Source organism: Labrus mixtus, chromosome 2, assembly GCF_963584025.1.
Source record: "Labrus mixtus chromosome 2, fLabMix1.1, whole genome shotgun sequence".
NCBI classification, from domain to species: Eukaryota; Metazoa; Chordata; class Actinopteri; order Labriformes; family Labridae; genus Labrus; species Labrus mixtus.
The window spans coordinates 21,139,320-21,162,691 of NC_083613.1; the positions used below are offsets into that span (position 1 = coordinate 21,139,320).

General features: G+C 38.8%; 3 protein-coding genes across 4 annotated transcripts; all 3 read right to left on the minus strand.

Moving 5' to 3' along the window:
- Positions 1-207: 207 nt before the first annotated feature.
- Positions 208-7,050, minus strand: zgc:136472 (uncharacterized protein LOC678514 homolog). The gene is made up of 11 exons (XM_061055898.1): positions 6,732-7,050; positions 6,368-6,565; positions 5,192-5,316; positions 4,946-5,083; positions 4,567-4,674; positions 2,880-3,005; positions 2,561-2,758; positions 2,342-2,462; positions 855-1,036; positions 440-529; positions 208-313 (listed from the first exon to the last, which is right to left on the minus strand). Exons 1-11 carry the CDS (start codon positions 6,910-6,912, stop codon positions 230-232), a joined length of 1,551 nt encoding a protein of 516 aa, XP_060911881.1. The 5' UTR covers positions 6,913-7,050; the 3' UTR covers positions 208-229.
- A 288-nt stretch (positions 7,051-7,338) lies between these two features.
- si:dkeyp-75b4.8 (lipopolysaccharide-induced tumor necrosis factor-alpha factor homolog) lies at positions 7,339-13,753 on the minus strand. 2 transcript variants are annotated; one of them, XM_061055933.1, is made up of 5 exons: positions 13,658-13,753; positions 10,587-10,752; positions 9,451-9,558; positions 9,123-9,324; positions 7,339-9,016 (listed from the first exon to the last, which is right to left on the minus strand). In XM_061055933.1, exons 2-5 carry the CDS (start codon positions 10,723-10,725, stop codon positions 8,911-8,913), a joined length of 555 nt encoding a protein of 184 aa, XP_060911916.1. In that variant the 5' UTR covers positions 10,726-10,752; positions 13,658-13,753; the 3' UTR covers positions 7,339-8,910. The 2 variants fall into 2 exon arrangements, with proteins under 2 accessions (XP_060911916.1, XP_060911924.1); XM_061055941.1 differs by having other exon boundaries at positions 9,451-9,555; positions 13,658-13,752.
- A 1,087-nt stretch (positions 13,754-14,840) lies between these two features.
- Positions 14,841-22,186, minus strand: pdia2 (protein disulfide isomerase family A, member 2). Its single transcript, XM_061055990.1, has 11 exons — positions 21,841-22,186; positions 20,974-21,180; positions 19,424-19,557; positions 19,204-19,341; positions 18,443-18,559; positions 18,224-18,349; positions 17,875-18,069; positions 16,633-16,753; positions 16,034-16,215; positions 15,756-15,929; positions 14,841-15,669 (listed from the first exon to the last, which is right to left on the minus strand). Exons 1-11 carry the CDS (start codon positions 22,127-22,129, stop codon positions 15,613-15,615), a joined length of 1,740 nt encoding a protein of 579 aa, XP_060911973.1. The 5' UTR covers positions 22,130-22,186; the 3' UTR covers positions 14,841-15,612.
- Between the last annotated feature and the right edge of the window lie 1,186 nt (positions 22,187-23,372).

The window sequence follows — 23,372 nt, forward strand, 5'->3', positions numbered from 1 at the left end:
CAGAGACCCAAGAAGTGAAATAAATGAAAGATGTCTTTTAAACCTCTGTGTTTTTGATCAAAAACTTTATTGGATTTGACATGTCTGATGGCTAAATACAACTTGATTGAGTAGAAAAATCCATCTGGTTTCAGAGAGATGCAACTAAAAGGTATCAAACACACACACACACACACACACACACACACACACACACACACATACACACTTTACTCTCTTTGTTTTTGGATTAAAGCTCCTCTTTGGTTTTTTGGGCTTTTTTTGCCTCTTCAGCTTTCAGGGCCTCCATGTACTTCCTCCTGTCCTCATCCTCCTGCAGACACAAAAGAAACAAGTTTATTTTTTATCACAGACAGAAAAAAGGAAGCTCATACATACTCAAACCATGGTGGCTGATGTTTTCTGTTTGTGTGACAGAGAATTTAGGAAGTTAATTTACCAGAACTTTGTATTTTTTGGCTTCCTCCATCTCTTCATCAATAAACTTAATCAGGTCCTTCAGCTTCCTTTTACCAGTGTAAACCACCACCTAATAGAAACACAGATATCACACACAATAGTATTACCTCAGTAATTGTTAAGTTAACCCAACAGAACAGGGATAGGATATCAAACATCAAACTTTGGATCAGTTATTTTACTAATATTTGCTTTTCTAATGGGTAAGACTTAAAGGGATTTATTAAACTATGTATCTATAATTTAAACAATGTATGCTCTTAATTCATAAGGGAAATAATGTCCCCAAAATCATCCCTCTACATTTTTTATGTCTTTACTGTGTCAAATTATCATAAACAGAAAAATATTGACAATAAAGATAAATGCTGCAAAATAACCAAAGGACTGCTTACCCTTTCAGCATACAGAGCAGGGAACAAGCAGAGAGATGGGTACGAGCCCAGCATCGACATGTTGATGACATTAGCCGAGGCATCGATGCGAGCGATGACCATGTCCTCTCGGTCCTTTAAGGCCTCAGCTAACTCTTCCCACAGAGGAAACACAGCGTGGGACGCTTTACTGTAAGGAAGATCTAAAATACACATTCAGTATGGGCCTCTACGTTCAAGTGGTGTGAACAAGTGGTATAATAACAGTAGTTTAGCCCAGGAAGCAAGGATTGTCAACATGTCCTCACACACCTCCCCAACAGAGTTTTTTATTGTCAATATCTCCTGAAACAACTTTGGACCTTTCTCCAAAACAAACGTGTGAAACAGTTACACATACAGTAAGTCTTGCTTTCATTTAACTTATGCACTTATAACACTATGTAACCTTCCTTTTTACCATCATAATAATACTGCCGCTTGAGATCCCCATTGAGAAATAAGGTAAATGTGAGTTGTAAGAAGCTGATGCAAACACAACCGATACCACCATTTTATCTGATGATGTCTTAGAAACCAGTGTTTCACAAATGCAGCATACCATAGCAACATTATCAATCACAGGCAGCCATATATCTGGTTAACTGATAAGGGTCAGTTAAACAGTTACACTATTTAGCTCTAATTTTGTATCTTACTGATTCTTGTTTCTGGGTGAGAAGAAGGTTCATGAGAGCTTTTTGACGACAACAGTTTCCTGCTTTAATAGTGTTAAACAATGAGCTTAAAGGTGCTAAAATTCTCCATAGTGATTGCTTCCCCCCCCCCCCCCCCCCCCCAGTTATTTTAGTTCATCATGTTGAGGCTGGTTAGAGCTTCTATTGCAGCCATGTCCTCAGAGGCAGATTTAGTTGCAGTTTAAAAGTATATAAGCTTATTTGAAGAGTCTTCACAATCGTTAAGGTTTCTGCTGGAAAGTGAGTTTCATTTTGCAATTGTGCCTATGAATGCATGTTCTAGCGTGCCCACCCACCAACCTTTCCCTCTAAAACAAGCCTGATACTCAAAGCGATACTCAACTTATGTGAGCGCATGAAACCATAGAAAGATGTTTTCATAACTCGCTGTGTGTTCACTTCTCAGCCAAGCCATGTTAGCACATGCCTATGATTGTAAACACTGAAACTCGCTCCGACACAAGAAGGAGGCAGAGCCGTTTGGTCAGTGAGCGTGCGTATCAGCATCGCTCTGCTCACAAAGTCAGAGCAGAAAAAGCAGAAGACAGGGGTTCAATTGACATTGTTTTTGTGACAAATCACTCTGTTATGTTCATTATATTTACCAGCCACTGTTGCTAATAAGTAGAGCAAATTCACACCAAACACAAGCATTTGGCGGGTGGAGGGTGCTGGTTTCCAACCGTGGTATTCACCCAGATTTGTTTATACCTGCAGATGATAAACTCCAAGCTTCCTGGACAGTATTTAAATGAAGGAGTATTGACTTACAGAAGAGGACAAAAACAGTCTTGTTGGGGTTAAAGGCCACTTCCTCCAGTGTCATTCCCACCAGCTCCTTCACCGGCTGCTCCTCCCATCCTTCAGGTATCTCCTCGCTCTGCATCTTAGGCTGTGATGTTAACATGAACACAAACACATCATTTATATAAGGATTAGATTTGTTCCACTTCCTGTCATGTATCACAACCAGATGACAGCGTTGGTTACCTTAGCAGTGCCCTCCAGGTAGGATTGGCAGAATGTTTTAATGGTTTCTGCGTCCAGAGTTTCAGAGGGCAGGTGGTAGGTTATATGGTCTGTCAGGTTGACCAGTCGAATGAGAGGAGCCTCAAAATCCCGAACCCGGAAATACTCCATCATCCTGCCATTACGTGGCTCCTCAACGTTGACCCAAATAAACAAAATCTGGAAACACACACATGCAGAGTTGAAGTGCTCCAATGACTAACAAGAATATTATTCTAAAATGTGTTTGAAGGATGGTGTTTGAATCACCCTTGTGTGTGTGTGTCGTTGATCTCTATACCTTTAGCCTGAACGCTTCTGCAGTGTTGTGAAATGCAGAGTGGATCTCTTTGAAATCAGCAGAGCTTTCTTTGATGAACAGCAGAGCGTGGTTTAACACAGGTGATGTTAATATCTGAGGGGCTGTCTACAAGAGAGAATGACATGAAACCATTCAAGATAAGGTTGTGTTTTCTATAAATCAATAATAATAAATAAATAATAAATGTTCTCAGCGGTTTTCACTGTTGGCTATTCAAATTACTGAGAAGTAAAGGAAACCTATGGCGGTCAAAACTTAAAGGGATACTTCACCTATTTCCATTAAGCTTTGTATCATTAGAAACCTGGTAGTATTTTTGAATGGTCGTGCATCCCGCCCTCATTTCCTCCTGAGATGGGAAATCTTTGTATTTCTGAGTCTGAAAAGGAGCTTCTGATGACACAAAAATCATCATTTTGCGTCATCGGAAGCTGTTGCGGTTAGCGGTGTGAAACTACAACGCCTAGTTCCTCATATTTTCAACCACTGAAGCTACAGACCAATCACAGATCAGTGGGTGGGAACTCACTCCCAGAAACGAAACTTAACGTCCGCCATATTGCTTGGAAGCTATGCTAACAGGCTCTATGGAGAAAGCTGATAATGCTGATAAAAGTATGTTTCAACTTCAAACTGATATGGATGAAGGGGATTTTGAAGGTCTTGTGCTCGAATCAGATGTTTGTGGCTATCTCTACGAGCTGCAAAATAAAGTCAGCTTCCTCACAGCCGCCGACAGGCAGGCCTTGTGTCTCGGCTGCTGCAGCAGGGACATAACACCAGCCTGTCGGCGGCGGTGAGGACGATGGGGCGGACTGGTAGTGTCGGTGCTCTCACTGTTTGCCTATGGACACGGACATAGAGTCTGTTTTCTGCCAGGAATTTCCAAGATACCAATTCCTTCTGGAAGAAATCTGGGAATCAGTTGAGGAAACGGCAGTATGTGTTGTAGTAAATGTATGTAAATAGAGGACCTTAGTGGGAGTGGCCTGCGGTGCTGTGCATTCTGGGATTTGGTGTCTTTCATCCACATGAGCCAAAAAGACACTTTCTGCCTTTTCTCGGCCAAGAAGGCACCAACTTCAAAATTTATTTCACATTTCTACTACACGTATGACCCAATGTCAGTACAGATTCATGTTTCAACGGGTGAAGTTTCCCTTTAACTAGTAAAATATGACACCATGCAAATGAAACAACTGCTTGTTTTGTTATAGAAAGACAACTCCCCTTACTTAATCTGTTTAAGTAACACACAGTGCTCAGAAGGTGTAGACTTCAGTCGATGAGGAGGTTCTTTCAGTGCCATTTGTCTGTTGTCAGTTGGCGTGCTTGTGATTTTTACCCAAGTGTGTTCAGCTTAATTTCTAATAACCCAAACTCATTCTATCATATGTATAGAATCATTAACTGTGTCTGTTTGCCAGATAGGCTGCCCTCCCTGGGTGGAGATTTTAAATGTGAGGGGGAAAATATAAAAATCAGGTGAAAAAGCTTATATTTGTGATACTCATCACATTTACATGAAAAAGGGGGTACGACAAAGATCACACAAATTATTAATGTATAGATATCGAGAAGTATTCTATCTCGGTTAATTGATTACAAAAGAAACCCACATAACATTTCCACATGGACAGTAGTGTGAATCCATACTCTACTGTACCTTTCCAGTGTACTCAGTGACGGGATCCATCTGGTAGACAGTGATAAAAACGATGAGCTCCTCTTTAGCCGTCTGAGGCATCATTTTATAAGCCTGGGTGAGCTTAGACTGTAGCAGCCAAACATAGAAACAGTAACACACACACACACACACACACACACACACACACACACACACACACACACACACACACACACAAACACAGCACACAAACACACAGATAAGAAGTGATGAACCTCCAGTCAAATCCAGTCCTATTCCTCGTCATTTCATAAAAATGTTTAAAGGTATTGAGGAACGAGGGAGCATTCACAGTACTCTGAAACATACATACCATTTCATCAGAGACGTGTTTGTGCCTGGCATGTATTCAAATTACCTTTTTAAGCAGAAATATAGTGTCATATGTGAGACCATATTTGCTGATAACTTCGATGTTCTGTGTCACAGCAAAATTAACATCAGGAAGGTCAGTTGCTGCAGCGTAGAACACTTGGATGTACTCCTGGTTCAGCTCCTACACACATATTTAAAAAAAAAAAAAAAAAAAAAAAAAATGATATTCAGACAATTTGATGACAATTGCAACACCAATGAGGAGCTGAGGAAAACTGTTCTTACTCACCTTGAAGAATCCAACCACTGTTAGTTCCTCTCTGGCTTCTATTTGGCTCAGATCGGTAATGAGGTCCGAAGCAGACCCCACTCTCCTTTTCAGCCAGGTCAAGATGGAGGCTGCACTCTGAGGAGCTAAACCACAATCCAGCCAATCAGCTTTCCCCTTTATACTGTAGCCAAACTACAAAGACCCAGCTCTTTCATGAACACCTTCACACTTAGTGATACTGATGATGATTTTCATGATGATAATGACGGTTTGTGCTTTTGTTTGATAATGACAATGATGTTATTTAGGATGGTTTTCATGCTGATTAGAACTCTCAAGAACAGCTGTCGATGTTGTGTTACGCCTCTCTGCATTGCCTGTCAGCACCTGTGAAAGCTGCTGGTTCTAACTTACAGTACTGACGTTGTTTGCTTCTTTCTAGACCCTTGCTTGTGTTGTTGTTACTCTCTGATGTACGTCTCTTTGGATAAAAGCGTCTTGTCAGTGAATTGTAGAATTGTACATATGATTAAACAGCTTTATGGATATTACACAAAAAGTTAAACACTTTAGGTAATGTGCCTATTTGCATGTTTGCCACAAGTTAGAAAAAAGGATCAATTCGACTCTCATTTCCACGATTTAGCTATCCCTAGAGCCATGGAGGTGGTTAGCTTAGGGTCAGGAAACAGCTAGTGTGGCTGTTTTTAAGTATAAAGTATGCTCCAATGTGTTAAGTGAAATGTTATAACCCAAGAGTTTAATCGGTACATTAACAGAAGCAAAACAAGTTGTCCTTTTACTGAAGTAGCAAACTAGCCAACACATTTAAGTGTTTTTTCATGAGGTAAAAAGATGGGTTACAGCAGGATTCTAACAGACAGATTTTACAGTGGGGCTATACTGATGATATGCGGGATGTATCGGATATTATTCCTTGCTTCAAAAGGCATAACATTCTGCATTTAATTTACAAATTTGGCAATGTTCAGAAATAAATATATGTCTATACACATTTCACTTATGTTTCTGGGACAGCTATGTGCAAATTTTCAGCATTAATCTAAGCTAATTGCTAAGGCTAAAGTCAGTTTTTTTTTTTTACAACAAATGTGCTTTAATTGCTTACCATAGCCATTCAATTAAATGAATATACATATAAATCATGTACTGTTTTGTTTCCTTTGCACATACCAGGACAGGACACAGGGTTGTATTTATCTCCAGAGATGTACAGCCTGATAGTGTGGTCTGTTGCATTTAGTTCTTCAGCCAGGTTCTTCTCATTTTTCACATCAATCACTGCCAGTTTGACCTCCGAGCCCTGAAGCTCTGCAGCAGCTCCTTCAAATGCCTCTGAGACCCGATGGCCTTCTACAGTCAGAGGAGCATCTACACAAACACACAGAAAAACAGACACACTTTCAGTGAGTAGGAATAAAGAAAATAATAAATCGACTGCTGTGAAGTGGCTGTTTAGCTTTCTTTTTTCTTTTGTTGTTGTGTCTTTCACATCTCAAACAAACATGTGGGTCAACCTGTTCTGTGTGTTACTTACTGAAGTACACCAGCAGCTGCTCATATTTTCTCAGTGCCCGTTTGAAATTTCCTTTCGTCAGCTGTAAAACCTCATCCTTCTCAGGGGATAAGTCGTATTCCTGTCCTTTAGGTTGTGTGTCAGTGGCGACAAACACACATAGACACAAAGCCCACACCCCCAGCAGCAACAGTGTCCTCATGACAGTTCAGACTGATGGATCAGGTGTAGAAAGAAGCTTCAGGTAGGTGTGGAGGGACGGGTGGAAGGGAAGGCATATATGAAGAGTCTTTGTGTGCGCGTGTGTGTGTGTGTGTGTGTGTGTGTGTGTGTGTGTGTGTGTGTGTGTGTGTGTGTGTGTGTGTGTGTGTGTGTATCAGTGCTGAGCTTGTAGTTGTGAATGCTCTTGTTATCTGCCGACTAGACCCACCTGTCTGTTGCTGATTAACTTTGCTATCTGAGCTTTGCTGTATCGCTGCTATTGGCTGCTGTTCCTATCAAGTATATCACTAATATCTAAATGCCCTTGTGCTAACACAGTTAGCCTAAACAAGGTCAAAGAAACACACACGCTCATAATGCTCTGTCACTAAAGCCTATTTTCACATATGTAGGAGTCACTCATAAGATAAAACAACCTCACACCTTTGTTAGAGTAATCAAGACACATTTTTATTTCTCTATCAACATGATAGAATGATAAATAACAATACAATGACAACATTTATATCTTAAAAAAGAAAGACTTATTTAGCAGGCATTCTGAGCATCATATTTCAGGTAATAACCAGGTATTTACAGCAGGTTTATATCACAGTATGTTAAGTTTATATCACTAGCGAAACAACTTCATAGGCCCATGTTTTTACATCCTGTAAGTGATGTACTTAGCAATTCATGATTTAGTTGAAATCATTAAAAATTCTTAATCATACATCTTTATTTACTTTGCATGAATCAAATTATTAAACTTAACTGATTTAAAAAAAAATAAAATGCATTTAATTAATTACAATTAAAATATTTAACATAGCTATCGTCTTGTGCACCTCTTTGTTTTGAAATTTCTTTCAGATCATTTGAGTTGTAGCAGTTTGTACCTTAAAGGACCTGCACAGCCACACAGGTGTTCATGAAGCTCGTGTTCAAGGTGGGCAAAGTTCAAACTGGAATTGTATCAGGTCATTTCACTTCCATGTACTTAATAAAAATGATAAAGGTGCTATATAAGCCAGCTTAAAATGTGCAATAAAGTAAATAGTAGAGTGCAGGAGAAGTCAGTGGTGCGTTCAGTGCACACTCAGACAGGAAAGATAACATGTCAAGTCAATGTGTTGTTGTTGGCTTTAACAAATAAAATCATGTGTGACATCCAAGCTTGGTAAATTGCCCATTTGATCATCAGTGTAAACATAAAATGTAACTTTGTATGCATTTAAAAGTAACACAGTTTGATCTTTTGATATTAAATATAGAAAATGCATTTGTATATGTAAACTATGAACTAAATCCCGTAGCTGGAAAAGGTTAGGCCAAAAAATTCCTCTGTTCACTTTGGTTTAGCTGTTGTTGTAGAACATCCTGCACCCATTTGGTAAAGTGGTGCACAACTAAAACAAACCCTCTTACTCTGATATTGACATTGTCATTGAATTATAAACCCCAAAATACATTCTTACAAAAGAAATGCCTGTCCACTCTTTAAAGAACTCTTACATTTTCCAGAATTGTAAAACTCGACCATCTCAACAGTCAGAGATGGTATTTGAAAAGAAGGTTAGTAGTAAAAGGTGAAAATAAAATGTTTTTAGGCATAACATATTAAAGACAGCAATTCTGACTGCCATAAATGCAAGCAAGGGTACTCTTGAATTTACAAGATTGTGACAACAGTGACCATACTTCTTAGAGTAACAAGTGTATATAATGTCAGAGGACACTTTTTAAAAAGCTCCTGCAGCTAAATTTACAGGTCTGTCCTTCACTTTGATCAATATTTCCTTTAAAACCTTAAATAATACATTTTTTTATCACCTATATTCACTTTGACTTCACTGAGTAGCTTATGCAGTGAACTGTTTGCATTCCTATCGTACAACATACATTTTATTCATCCATACTGCGACAAAAATATGTTATGAATGTTATGAGATTTTGGGTTGATCCTTGGAGGAGAGGGGTCGTATTAATCCTGACAGTGTCATCTTGAGTTTGTGTACAGATGGTTTTCACAATGCGGGCAGGAATGATGTGCGTCCTGTAGGCTACGTGTCATGAACGGGATCAGACAGCAACCGCAAATAAACCTGAAACACACACACACACACACACACATGCCAAGAGAAAACACAGATGAAGCTTTGTTTAGCACACTGACGTTAGAAATCATGCATGTGTGGGTTTGTGTCTCACCCCATCAAGGAGAGAAGTAAACACATGCACCAGGCAGCCGTCCCAGGCAGGTATTTGACTTTGGTGGTGACAACACGGTGGCAGTGTGGGCAGTGTACCACGGCTGGGACGTCTCCCAGATATGTCAATGCGACAGGAACAGGCTGCGGCTGTGTCACGACTGGTTGCGTTTGTCTGCCGCCGACAGACGATGATACACCGACTGGCATTCAGAGGGTACAGGAAGGATGGGGGGATATCAGGAAGAAAACAAGATGCAAATGAGTTATGAATTACCTTCTCAGTTTGTCTGGTATGCATTCAAATTCAGAGTGTAGTAGATTTATACTTTGTGTAGTTGGATGGATTATGACTCCAGTGTTTCGTGAAGGTGATGTCACAGCAGTTGGCAGCCGAGGTGGAGTCAGGACAGGAAATGGATCCTGCTGGACTACTACTAGAAAGAAAAAGTGCTTACAGTATGCACGTATTTACATTTTACAATGACAAAATACCTTTCTATTTTAAGTTTTTTTTTGGGGCCTTTTTGCATTTATTGATAGGACAGCTGAAGACAGGGGGAAAAAAGGGGAGAGCGTGGGGTTAGACATCAAGGGGCCAAGGCTTGGAGTCAAAACAGCTTCATGTGTGCCTCTATAATGACAACTTTCGAACTAATTGTTTGCTCCATTTTATCTCGGGTTCACTTTAATTTACTCGCTCAAACCTCACTCAGATTTGACTAATTTCATTCTTTTCTCAGTTTTTTCTTTTTCTTCGCTTTGTTGTGCTCGGTTTCTAACTTTTTTCCATCAAACAAACAAATTAATTATTCTTAATTACTGCTGAACACAAAGGATGATAGATATACCCTCAAACAGTTTCTAAGAAACAGACACGACTCAACTCCAGTAGAATAAGACTATTTCCATTTAAATCCACTCATGAATGCATCACAAAAAAAAAAAAAGAAAAGTTGACATTGAACAGTATTCAGTGTTTTGAGTTAGCAAACAACATAACAGTGTGTCAAAGCAAACATGGCAGGTTTCTGTCACCTCACTAAGAGGCAAAAGGGAAAGAGACGAAACGTAACTTTTTTAATTATTAATCTTGGGACATTTGGTCTTGATTTAGAGGACAGCTGAATAGAGACAGGTAATGTAGGGAGGAGAGAGTGGGGTAGGCATGCATCAGAGGGCCAATGCTGGGATACGACTCTGCGAGGGATGCATCAATGACTGTAGTCTCTGTAATATGTAGCGCATCCTCTACTAACCGAGCTCAACCATCGCCCCAGAAACATCAGTTCTTAACTTAATTAACACAAAGTCTGCTGTGTCTGGGTATTCTTATGGGATTCTTTTTGAAAAACAGAGTAAGAAAGTTAAGCTCATAGAGCCAAAACAAAGACTTAGAGGTTGTTTTCAAATCACCTGACAGTGATAGAAGTGGTATTAAAAAGATGAAGGAGATTTCTTTTACCTGCTTCTCCGTAGGTGGGTGGAGGTGTTGGAGGAGAGCGGAGGGAGACGTGATATGAAGGGGGAGGGTGGATGTTGTATCCTTCTATGTGCAGAGCAGGAGGGTGGAGACGGGCCTCCTCATATGAAGGGGGTTCCATCAGGGGATCATCCAGTCAGACAGGAAGCTAAAGAGAGGAGACAGCAGATCATTCATATGTAATGTAAACACAAACGCACACTTGTTTGACTTTTCGCAGCTTTTTTCTTCTTTGTGTTGCATTTCTTTTCTGCTTGATTCCTTCTAAGAGGTTATCATTTCAGACCTGGATTTATAACCCTTTAAATTCAATTGGATGCAAAGTTATGAAACAGAGGTTAAGGAACAAGAGTTTAATGTTGTTGTTTTAAATAACTGTCTTCACAAGTGTTCAGCGGTATTGACCACTTTTCATCCACAGGTATAATGAGCTCTGGTGTACACATACTGAATGTGGAGCAGAAACAAATCAGTGGACCTAACCTGTCGAAGCGGACAACAGCAAGTGTTCAGCAGAGAAGATCAAAACGATCATTCCCCATTCACTGAGTGCGATCAAACTGCAACCCACTGATGAAGACAATGAGAACAGTGAGACGAAAGCTGTCAAAGATGATCTTTTTCTGACAACATGCAATACGTTTTGTTTTACATCATTGTCTTGGGACAACACATTTATTACATTTTAATTCAGAAATTAGCTTTATTATTATTTTTTTTTTAAATATAATGTTTTCTTGTGAACTTTAACACCAAGTTAAATAAAAAAAATGGGAACATGTTTCTTAATTCTAATTAGGTGTACTAAATTTAGTCTATCTATCTACTTATACAACAAACCAAAAAACAGAACACTTCAGAGACCAACAGTTGGCCGTGTGCTTTCAGATTCTTGAATTTGTATGCAGAATCTGTAGAGGTTTAATAAATTCTAATGAAATACTTTTTCATTCATTAATTAATCCCACTAGGGGTAATTGGTGTTTATTGTTGAAAGGGGATGGCAGTGACTGTGCTGTTTTGTCACTGCTATCTGTCTTGTTCTCCCGCCTGTTTTTTATGATGTCACTGGACATGCAAGGTGAAAAAAAAAGAAGTTTTTTTGGAATCCCAGTCAAAAACTTTTTGACACAGCTCCTCTCTAGCATGAATTTACTATCAAGACCAAAACCTCACACAACACAACAGTTTGGCTTAAATGTACCGGACAACAGCATCTGTCATTCAAATCCTGAGCCAATTGGATGCAGTCTGCAGCCAACAGGCATCTACCCCCTTTCCCCAGTTGCACTAATCACCTGATTGAAACCCATCAAGCAGTCCGTCAGAAGGCAGCAGGACACAGACATTCCTAAAACAGTCAAGGAGAACTTCTGAAAGAAAAACTTGTGCTTTCAACCCTGGACACAAAGCTGGACTTAACTGAACTGAGACTTCAAGCCCTTGAGGAGCTGCTGTTGCTGAGGAGGAATGTTTCAGGACTGAACACTGGTGAGACATCCACAATGGAACATTTGATTAAATTGCTGCTCCCAAGTTGAGCAGACGTGTGATTTTGTTACCTGTTTGCCTAAACAGGTCAGGCCATATTGCCGGAGCCAAGAAGATGGCGAGCTAAAGGAGCAACTTCAAAAGACTCAAGATTCCCTCAAAAGGCAGGCCTCAAGCTGTGGTTAAAGGGTGTGGTAGGATTTCCCCTACCTAAATAAACATCTGAATTCTTTGGACATTCTGCACACACATAACAAATAACAGCAGTACGTGTAATGTGTTTTGGTGCATTGATTTATACGAATAGAATTGGGAATATTTAGCATATGTTGTATGGAGGTTAAAAGGTGCCCTTAAGAATCTGTGAATTGAAGGCCTATTTTCTTTTATTTAATTGTGGGATTGTCCTTGATTAAGTTCAAGTGTTTTTTGTTGTTAAAAATTGAACTTTGAAATACAAAACCGGTTATCAACATTCTGTGTTGTGTGTTTGATTAATTCTCCACCAGCTCCAAGAGTCTAACCTACATTAACTCGGTACACCTTAATTTGTTACATCTTGTTTTTTGATAATTTATTATTTATAAATACATATTTTATTTAAAGTAAAGTAAATTTTGTATCCTGAGTGTTACAGATACATTAACAAGGCTGACTCTGAATATAAATGATTTGTACAGTATGGAGCCAGATTCTCACAGTCTGTCTCCTATAGTCTTCTGCCAGTATGTCAGAGCTAGCCCTCATGGCACCATCATACAGAGGCTAAAGACTCGAATCTGATTGCTGTAGTTGAGTCTGATGCGCTCATACTCTTATTTTTGTGAGAATTTCTGGTGTCACCTCCTCCCTCCATTTTTATAAATCAGACAATAGTGAGGCACTCTTCAGATAATATTGTTTTAACTGTGAGGAGAGCCACAGATGTTTAAAGACAGAGTATTTGTTTTTAGTTTCTAAGTATGACATTAACACACTGTGACACTGTGTGACTGTTGCCAAGTGAAATGTGATACTGTTTAAAAAAAGATGTTTTAATTCCTTGTCTGCTACTAAGTATTGCGTTGGATAACTTATATTTTTAAACTTCAGAGCACAGTTTATACAAGAGAACATATATCATTTAGAGATATCAAATCTTTAAACTCTTATTGAAGTAGTTAAAGTATGTTTGTTGTCTAAACTAGGTCATCATCTCCATAAATTCTTAGAATAACATGTTAAGGTTCAAAATATCATAGAGTTATACCTAACATGTAACAATGTAATCCTGAATCATGTCATCTCACTGCATTACTTTACCTCAATCTGTGATTCCCTGCCAATATGATACCTAAAACCAACTGTAGCCACTAAACACACTTGAAAGTAGCCGAGTCATTCCAGATCACACAACACTCCTCTCTTATATAAACAAGAAGAAGTCCGTCCTTGGTATCTGGTCCAAACAAGTACAGGTTTGCAATCCACATAGAATAAACTCTTAAAAACTGCCTGCAGGGTATTAAATGTCCTCTTTTCAGTCATTCCACAGTTGAGATAGATGAAAGCAGTGGTCTTACCTGGGACGTTTAGGAAGATTGTCTGGCAGGAGGGAACACGTACCATAGTGGTGACATCACAACCTGCTGAACCTGTTTTCCTCTGGAATTAGAAACATTTTACTTTCCACAGACTGAAAACCAGCTCTGTGTACTTGTTTACCTCGTCTATAGGCTTAGCTTGTAACTTTATATCTTTCATAACAGACATCTGTTCCTCTACTCTAAATTCTTATGACAAACTGATCAACTTTATTTTTAGTACCGAAACTGACAAAATATTAAGTTGTAATTTCTTCTTGTTCCTTAAATACATACAGGAATAAAACTACAAACCAAAGCACAAATTAGGTCAAAACAAAAATTTGATCAAATATATGAAATTATTATTCACATTTTCATATATTTGATTTAAGTAATTTATAAATACAAATATGTATTACACCCTGTAGCCCAACACCCACAGGGAGAGGCATGGAGGTTGGGTACATGCTAAACCGGGTAGCAGGTATAGGCTGGGGCCTAAGTATGCTAATCGCTTGGCAGCACAGACTGGTTTTAGGGACGTGGAACTGGTGCGGGAGGTGGAGCACTACCAGCTAGATATAGTTGGGCTTACCTCAATGCACCAGAGGAGTTCATTTGAACCATAAATTCATTTTTTTCAATGTTATTTTGAAAACACATGTGACTTTACAAAACATCTTTTCTGCATCACATGATGCATCAATCTCGACATATGTTCTGAGCAAGTGTTAATGGACTTTTTTCATTACAGATGTATATCTATAATATATATCTATAACTATTTTTTTCTCTCTCTGTATATACATGTATACTATGTATATATATATATATATATAGTATATACAGAATATAAACAGTATAGGCAGATGTATGTATTGTATGTATGAATGTATCAACATATTGATATCTTTAACCACTCATTAATTATTGATTAGATTAGATTAAGTATTAACTTTGTCCACTAGAATGGATGAATTCAATCCTAATAACAATTTTGTCTAAACAGAAGAGGAGCTAATGCCTGACTTAAAAATAAACTTAAAAAACATTTAGCAGAGTTTGATTTGAAAGACAATCACCAACCTTGCAGACAAAGAAATGTTTTGGTTGTCTGCTCAGCTGGTGGGATATTCAAAGCCTTGAGGGGAACACATATAAATCTTGAGTGAGGGACAGCTGTTTTTATACATCTTTATTTTGCACATTTATTTCCACAGTGAAATCAGCAGAAGTCTGGCAAATAAAAAACGATTATGTTCTTTCTCTTCTCAAACAATTTGACATTATCTTGAATACTCAAATTGAACTTTTTCTCTCCTTTATCCTCTCTCAAATATTACATGATGCTTTTTTCTGGCAACAAACTGAGCTATCTTATTCTCAGTCATCATTTGTACCAGCATGTGTTTGTTTGTTTTGCAGATTTCATTCAGGAATATGAAACACACACTTTGTTTCTATCCTACATCTTGCTCTTTTCCCTTCACTGTATCAACATTGTTGTTCTTTCTATCCACACTTCTTTCTTCACAGTTCAATACAATCTCTTCCTACTCTGTAATTTGTTCCTTTTTTTTCAAAATGCTGAAGTAATGATTATGTTGATTTTTATGGTGCCAATATATCTGCAACACTTATTTATAATTCATTTCTGTTTAAAAAAGTCTGAAGTAGTCTTAGGAGGCAAATGTAACTTATTTATAGTAATTTACATTTATAGTAGGCTATAGAAAGCTCTATTGAGTTTATGTCATATTTTTTAAAAGGGAGTATGTGTTGTATAGAGCTGTCTTGTTTAAATATATAAGAATGAGGACACCCATTACTGTAAGCCTGTTTAATGAGTCATGTGTGGAACTCGCATTTATGTTTGTAAACCAACTTAATTTTAATATGAAAAAATTGAAAGATGCTAGGTTGATCCCGATTGACTGGAAACCAAAGTGACATCACAGTTCATCTTTAGATGTCTTCTCGGTTGATCCATCTTCAGACTCGTCGGCCTCCTACAGAGAGAAACATTTGATAGAAGGATGGTGAGTCAAGTAGATTAATTTTGATGAGAAAAATACATAGTGGTAAAAATACAAACCTTGCTGTCATCATCAGTGTCTTCATCCTTCTTCTCTTCCTCCTCAGCGTCATCATCATCGTCATTCAAGTCATCGTCATCCTCTTCATCACTATCCTCTTTAGGCAACACTCCTCCGTTATCCAGGAATTTAGACATGGTCTCAAGATCTCTTTTCCCAGTGTAGTTTATCACCTGCAGGACAACAACACAGGAGAATAAGAATGAAAATTACAGGACAGGATGAAATAAATCCCTGAATAAATCATCTCTGGAATTATGAGTGTATGTGTGAGTACCTCTTTTTTTTCACCAGCTGGGAAATATTTGAGCGTTGGGAAACTTTCAACAGAAACAGACTCCACCTCGTTCACTGTGGAGTCCATCTTTGCTATGATGATGTCGTCATTGTCTGCATATTTTTCACCCAGCTGATCCCAGATGGGAGTCAGTTGCTTACAGTGTCCACACCATGGAGCATCTACACACACACACACACACACACACACACACAATGTTAGAGGGTCAAACAGCTATATATCTGCAAATACGTAATTCACTGAAAAGGTAATTATTAGTTTAGCTAGCTGGGTCTTTTTTCTGGTTTTATACCATAAGACTTATTTTTGCAACTAGTGGAGTTGCTCCATACTGGCATTCACAAAGAATGTAAATGTAAGGCTCTTACACTACACCCTTTTCTTATACACAATCTAAAGTGTGACCTGGGAAGCTCGGGGGTTGTACCCATTCAATTTAAATCTAATTTTAATGAAAAAATATTGATATCAAAAAATAGTTGTTGTGTTGGTGTTGTACAACATTTAGAAAGGGAAACCAGGCATTTGAAATGAATGTTCCAGTTTGACCTTTTTGTTGACAGTGCAGACAGACTTACAGAACTCCACAAAGACATTTTTGGTCGGGTCCAGAGCGACAGACTCAAAGTTTTTCCCCACCAGAACCTTGACCGGTAGTTTGTCCCAGTCTTCTGGGATGTCCTCAGAACGAAAGTAGGGCTGCAACACAACACAAGATTTTGGGTTTATTGTTGCTGTTTGACTAAATATTAAACATGTGCATTAATGTTGTTATGTCTGTGGTCGTTATTAGTTGTATTGAGGTTTATTTTTTGCCTCAGACTGGCTTTGTTGGATTCATCAGTGTATGTGCTCTCTGTTTGAGTGCCAACCACAGGAGGTGATCTCTGGCTTCGGCAGGTCATAGGCTGCAACGGAAGTCATTCCTTATTTAATGAGCATGAAGGTATTGCAACGAGTTAATTTATTCATTTATTGGTTTATTTTGACAGGGACAGTGTACAGCCACTTAGCTTTACCAGAGTTAGCTACAGCTAATTTACATCTGTAGTCCCTGGGCAGGAGACAGAGAAACACAATATACACTAATTTACATACAACTGTTTTTTTTTTTTTTTTTTATTTTGATACCATTTTTTTTTTTTTTTAAAAGAAGAAAAAAAAGCTGCTAAGCAGAGAGTGCACCAGAGTAGTTGGGGATTCGGTGCCTTGCTCAAGGGCACCAACTTCCAGGTTTGATCCGCACCAGGACTTGAACCGGCGAACCTCCGGTTCCCAACCAAAGTCCCTACAAACTGAGCTACTGCCGCCCCCTAGACTATACAACAGCATTAACTTCTTCCATGTTGAAATTTACATATGATATTAAAACATTAAAAATATGTTAATGGACTAGAAGCACTACTCTTTAAAAACTACACAGTCACATATCTCCCCTTTCCTATCCTTCATTTTAGAATTTAGGAGATATGGGGTGAATCGCCAGTTTATTTAACCTTGTTTTCTCCTGTTTTTGAAAGTTAAGGCGGTAAGTTGATTGTATTTGGGTTTATTTGATTTCTCAGGTTGGGCCATTTCGGTTAGCTCTCCATTAGACTTGTTTTGTCTGTAATGTTGGCCCTGATTCACCTTGAAGTTAATTCCTGATGGAATGATATGTAAATGTAACCTGATATAAAAAAAAAAAAAATTAAATAATCTTTTATTTATAAGATCAAAATTGAGTTTCTGTGGCTGCTTGGGAATTGGGAAAATGTGTTTTTTTCATGTTGTGTCTGAGTCACCTTTAGACAGGGCTAAACAATGTGTGTTTGTGTTACCTTAGCAGTGCCATCCAGGACAGCCTGACACAACTCTCCCAGTGACTCTGCTGTCAGATCCCCAGAAGCGATGGCAAACTTCTTTCCTGTCTCCATGTTGACAATGCGTGAAGTTGGGGCGTCTTGCTCTGACACGCCGAAGTATTTCAGCACATGAGAGAGAGCTTCAGTCACATCTATTGAAATGAATAGCATCTATGAAAAACAGAAGGGACAAAAAAAACAAGACAAAAACAAAAGCAACAATGGTTAATGAAGTTTTATGTGATTCTGTCGATACATTATTTCTAAAGACACTCTCCAACGCACCGACCACTCTCAAACAGATTGCTATAGATCATTCTATTACCTTGCCCTTGAACTTTTTGGCCACAGTCTTGGATTCTTCTATCAGAGACGTCTGACTGTCCACAGATGAGTTGATGAACAACAGACTGTGCAGGTGGATGTTGGAGGAGAAGATCTTATCTGCAACCTGAAATAAAAAAGAGATTATCATTTGAATAGAATTTTGGATTTATGTTAGTTTGTAAACATTTTTATTTGTCTACATATGTGTGCGTTTTACCTCTTGGCTGAATGGGATGATCAGCTGCAGACTTTTTTCATTGATGAAGTCGGTCAGATTTTTTTTGTCTAGTGTCCCATCTTCAGACAACGCAAAGTCTGCTCTGCCTTCATCAAACTAACAAAACACACACACACACACACACACACACACACACACACACACACACACACACACACACACACAAGAAACCTTAGGTATCATGGAAAAAAATGTACACAGATGTAACTCAACACTTGACAGGTACTTTGAGAGATTTGGCAAATTATGAGATAACACAAAATAACATATTGACCTGGTGATCCTGGTAACTATCCTGACTATTATAATGATTAAAACAATTATTTCCTCATATTATATATAGATAATAAAAATGAACGTTGCTTAAGCCTTGTCCCTCTTCTAAACAAAAGCCCTCAATCTAAATCTTAAAGTTCAATATAATATTTTGAAGGAGCTAGATCAAATACATTTCTGCCCAATCCAAATCTCCACACTAACAGTGCTTTCCCACTCTCAAACATATAGGCTATTCAATAAAGTCGAACATAAACCCCTAAATGTAAACAAAGCAGGCTAAGATGTGACAGAGAAATATGCAAATATGTCGATTTGTGAGGGCTCATAATTGTCTTTCTATATGCACCTCCTCTAAACACTAGATGGCAGCAACACTAACATCATGACTCCTTGTACAAGGGATTTTTCTTTCTGTGATAAAAATGACTGTGTATTTTATTTAGTATCAAAACTATTCATACCTTTTTGAAGAGCACCACTGTGTTGGCTTTCGCCTCATACTTCTGGAAAACCTCAGGACTGGCTGACAGAGCAAACTCAGTTTCAGTAACATCCAAAGCAAGTTCCTTGAACGTCTTGGCCGCCTCGCTCTCCAGATTCTGACACAAATATCAACATTTTAACATAAGTACACAATCTTGAGATTTATTTAGTGAGACAGATAAATTAAGATACACATACCTCAAAGAATCCCACAACAGTTATGTTATGGGAATCGATAAACTGAGCTGCAGAGTCGGTGGATTCAAGCACTGCAGCACCAGGGCCCACGCGACGCTTCATCCACTGGATTATTCCCTCTAATGACCTCTTACCTTAAAAAAAAAAAAAAAAACACACAACACAAACAAATCAAGTCAACAGTTCTTTCATGTGTGTTAACGAAATATGATTTGGGATTAAAACAGGTTAAGAAGTGAATTTAATTAAATTAAAATGCTGTTGTGTGACCAATTAGGCTGAGGTGTGTTTATGTACAATTCACACAACAAACTCTAAACATGTAAGGTACACGATTATACTTTACACACACTATGACTCAGACATGGCATTTAAAGTCACGATTTGAACTGTAAATGTGCTTTACTGTAGGTACTTATGACAATTGTTCATTAAAATTGCTTTGGTTTTGCTGTTTTTTAAATGTGTTTGACAAATGAGTCAAACTTGACTGGACTATAAAACAGCATTAAAGGAACAGTTTAACATTTTGGGAAATAGTCAAACATGTGCTTTTATTCTTGTCGTTAGATGACAACATTGATGCGTTATGTGCGCAAAAAAAATGAAGCATAGCAGCCAGTTAGCCAAGATTAGAATAAATGCCCTAAACAGAGAGAAACAGCTAGCCTTGCATGCTCTTAGTTCAACAAATATTGCTCGCCTGTGGACGTTGATGCTGGAGCCAGATTGTTAGCTTAATTTAGCATCAAGACTGAACAAAGAGTCAACTGTCATGGCCTACTTGCTAGTTAAAAAACTGCCACCATTACATTTTAATAGTGATTGATATTTCCTGCTGAGAGACTCCTTGTGTGTATTTAAGCTAACATGAAGCATACAGGAAGCATCCAGTTTATAAATGAAAGGAAAATAATTCTGGGGAGCATTTACCCTTTCCTGCTTGGAGTTTATTGAGAAAATCACTTTCTTATGTTTGTATTTTACTATTGTAAAGTGACACCGTAATTATAAATCTACAGCCAGTACTTAGCTAGTCTATGGGTTGGGGAATGTTTTATTTATTTATTAATCTGTCTATTGTATTACACTTAACAACAAAGTACCTACAGTACATACAGTGAGTTAAATTGGTCTTTACACTAAGCTCGGCAAATCTTAGCATATCTGAAGAAAAGCATAAACGTCCACTTCACAAACAGTATCTATATACTTTGAACTCCTGAACAATTGGGATAAAGAAGCATATTTTTCAGTCGAACTGTATTGACTTGATGCTAAAAGAAAATGAACAGATGAGACCATCATATAACTGAAGGACCTGAAAGCTGGTAGACAGGTTCAGTGAGGGAAGGTAAACCCAAACAAACAAACAAACAAACAAACAAACAAACAGACAGACACACATACACTCTAGCCACAGAGGTGACTGTTCAGGTAACACTCAGGCTTAGTGGTGACATTGGCACATACAGCTGTGAATCTGAAAAGCTGAACAGCAGCTTCAACAGTGTCTGAAAAGTGTTTCTCTGTGTGTGGTGTATGTTTACCGGTGTAGTCAAAAGGCTGCTTGCGATCTCCTTTGACGAACAGTTTCAACGTGGGGAAGCCTTTGATGTCAAACTCATCAGCCAGCTCCTTCTCCTCTGTGACATCCACTTTGGCCAAACGCACAGCAGGTTCCTCCGTCTTTAGCTTCCCAGCAGCCTCGGCGTAAACCGGCTCCAGCTTTTTACAGTGACCACACCAGGGAGCATCTGCACAAACACACAAACACACATAATATAGTTATCTTCTTTATGCAGCATTGGACTGAAATAACTTTGCAGCCTCTCCACAGTCCTCTGCTCTTAGCCAGTCATGTTCAGATAAACATGGAAATAAGCTGCTGATAGCAACAGTGGCAGTTGGGACAAGCTTTCCTTTATCCCCTTTGCTCGTTTCCTTGTTGGGACCTCTGCCCTCGCTGTGCTGAACTCATCTGTGGGAGAATTGACCCAAGAGAACATCTGGACAGGAGAGGCCATGTGTGCACATTTGTGTGATAACGCCTCAGTACTTCTGAGGGGTAGAGCAGAAAGACATCAAAGAAAACTGCAACAGTTTTACATTCATTCTGCGAAACAACTCAATTTTAACTAAGTTAACGTTTCATGCGGCTTTGGTTCATCTCCTGTGGCTTTCTTCAGCTTCAATGTCGTTTTTGTAGCACAGGAATTCACTTTTTGATTTTTTTTTTCTATTTAATTTATGCATTGCTCCATTAATTATGTGTAAATAAGAAAATGAGGCGCACTCTATTTTAGCTTGTTGTTTGGTGTAAAAAAGATTTTAGTAAGAGTGAGACGTCATTCGACATAAAGGTAAATACTGCTGTTTAACAATAGTAACAATAACAATAGTACAGTGATACTTACAGAATTCGACAAGTAAAAACTGGTTTTCACTGAGAGCTCTGGCAAAGTTGTTGATGTGGAGAACCATGACATCTTTCTCCTCCTCTATCTCCTCCGTTTTCTCTTTCTTTGGTGCCTCCTCTTCTTCTTCCTCCTCCTCGTCTGTCTCTCCTGGAGGATCTGATGATGTCTTCTCTTCATCTAGTTCGGTCTCTTGGTCAGTTTTGGCGTCATTGTCATCGGCCCGGTTGCAGGAGGCCCACAGCAGCAGGCCAAGCAGGGTTATGGACAGAAGAGTGCGTGTCCTCATGTTTGCTGCTCAGGCCTACCTCCGCTCAGGTAACAGCACCTACAGTACATGTGTCACTGAGAGATCGTACCTTTATTTGTGTAAGATGAAGAGTGTGTGTCGAAATGTAACTGGCCTTCCTGCTAAGCCAATCAGATGATGCACCTGCAGGGGACTTTTTCCAGTCTTAGCCAATCAAATGTTGCCCTGTAGATTCTGAAACAGGGAAACTGGCTGATTAAGTGTTCACTTCTTTAGCCCTGTCCTTTCTGGAAACTGTTTCTTGGTTATTTACTTAATTGTGGTCCAAACAAATTACCCAGATAGAAGCATGTGTACACTGTTTTTATGTTCTCTTTCAACAGTGTCGCTGCTCTCTTCAGGCCTTGTCAGACCCTCATTTACATAAAAACAGCAAGAGCACAGTTGTTGGAGCTCCATATCCCTTTGCTTGTTAAATGATCATATTTGTTTTTTATGTTTACTCTGCAAACACTTTCAACCGTCTCTCCTGTAAATGTCTCTCCACATTGCGGTTTAAATGAACTGCTTGGCTGCTTTAACGATAAAAAGTAATTGTTGGCACTGAAACCTACTGTTACTGTCACTGCTGTTTGTCAAGTAAATATCTCAAAAAACTTGATGCACAAAAACAAGGCATTCTGCATCACTGGCACCTGGGGTGTTGGAGGAAATATGTTTTGGGAATTAAGGTGAAATGGATCTTTCAACCAAGATTCACATGAACGGAGGAACTTTCGCGTCGTGTCATTTTTGGCACCCCTTGTGGAAAAGTGGTCGCTCTCATCTTTCGATTTTTTGTCCTGTAAATGCACAATGCTCAAAGGAGCCACAGGTTGGATTTCGAAACCTGGGCTGCCCCACTTAGAGGTCTTAAGCCTCTGTACGTGGGGTGCACACACTAACCAATAGGCCCCCTAAAGCCCCATGTTTGTTTGCTTGTTTTTAACAACAAATTTCACTCTGCTTTCTTATAACAGTCACACTTATCATCACTGAGAACTTCGGCAGTGGAAAAATAAGAAAAAAAATGAAAAGGCTGTTTGGGCAGTGCACAGTGAATAACTTAGTCTGACATCGACCCCGAGGCAGCATTAAGACTATAAAGAAATAATCAATCCTGTCCCTAATGGTCTTCTTTGCTTTTTTAGGTCAGAAAATGACATCAGTATTGATTCCCGCCTGTTTGATAACCAGCTAAAAACTCCTCACAAGAGCTGTAAAGAACTCTGCACAAAACATA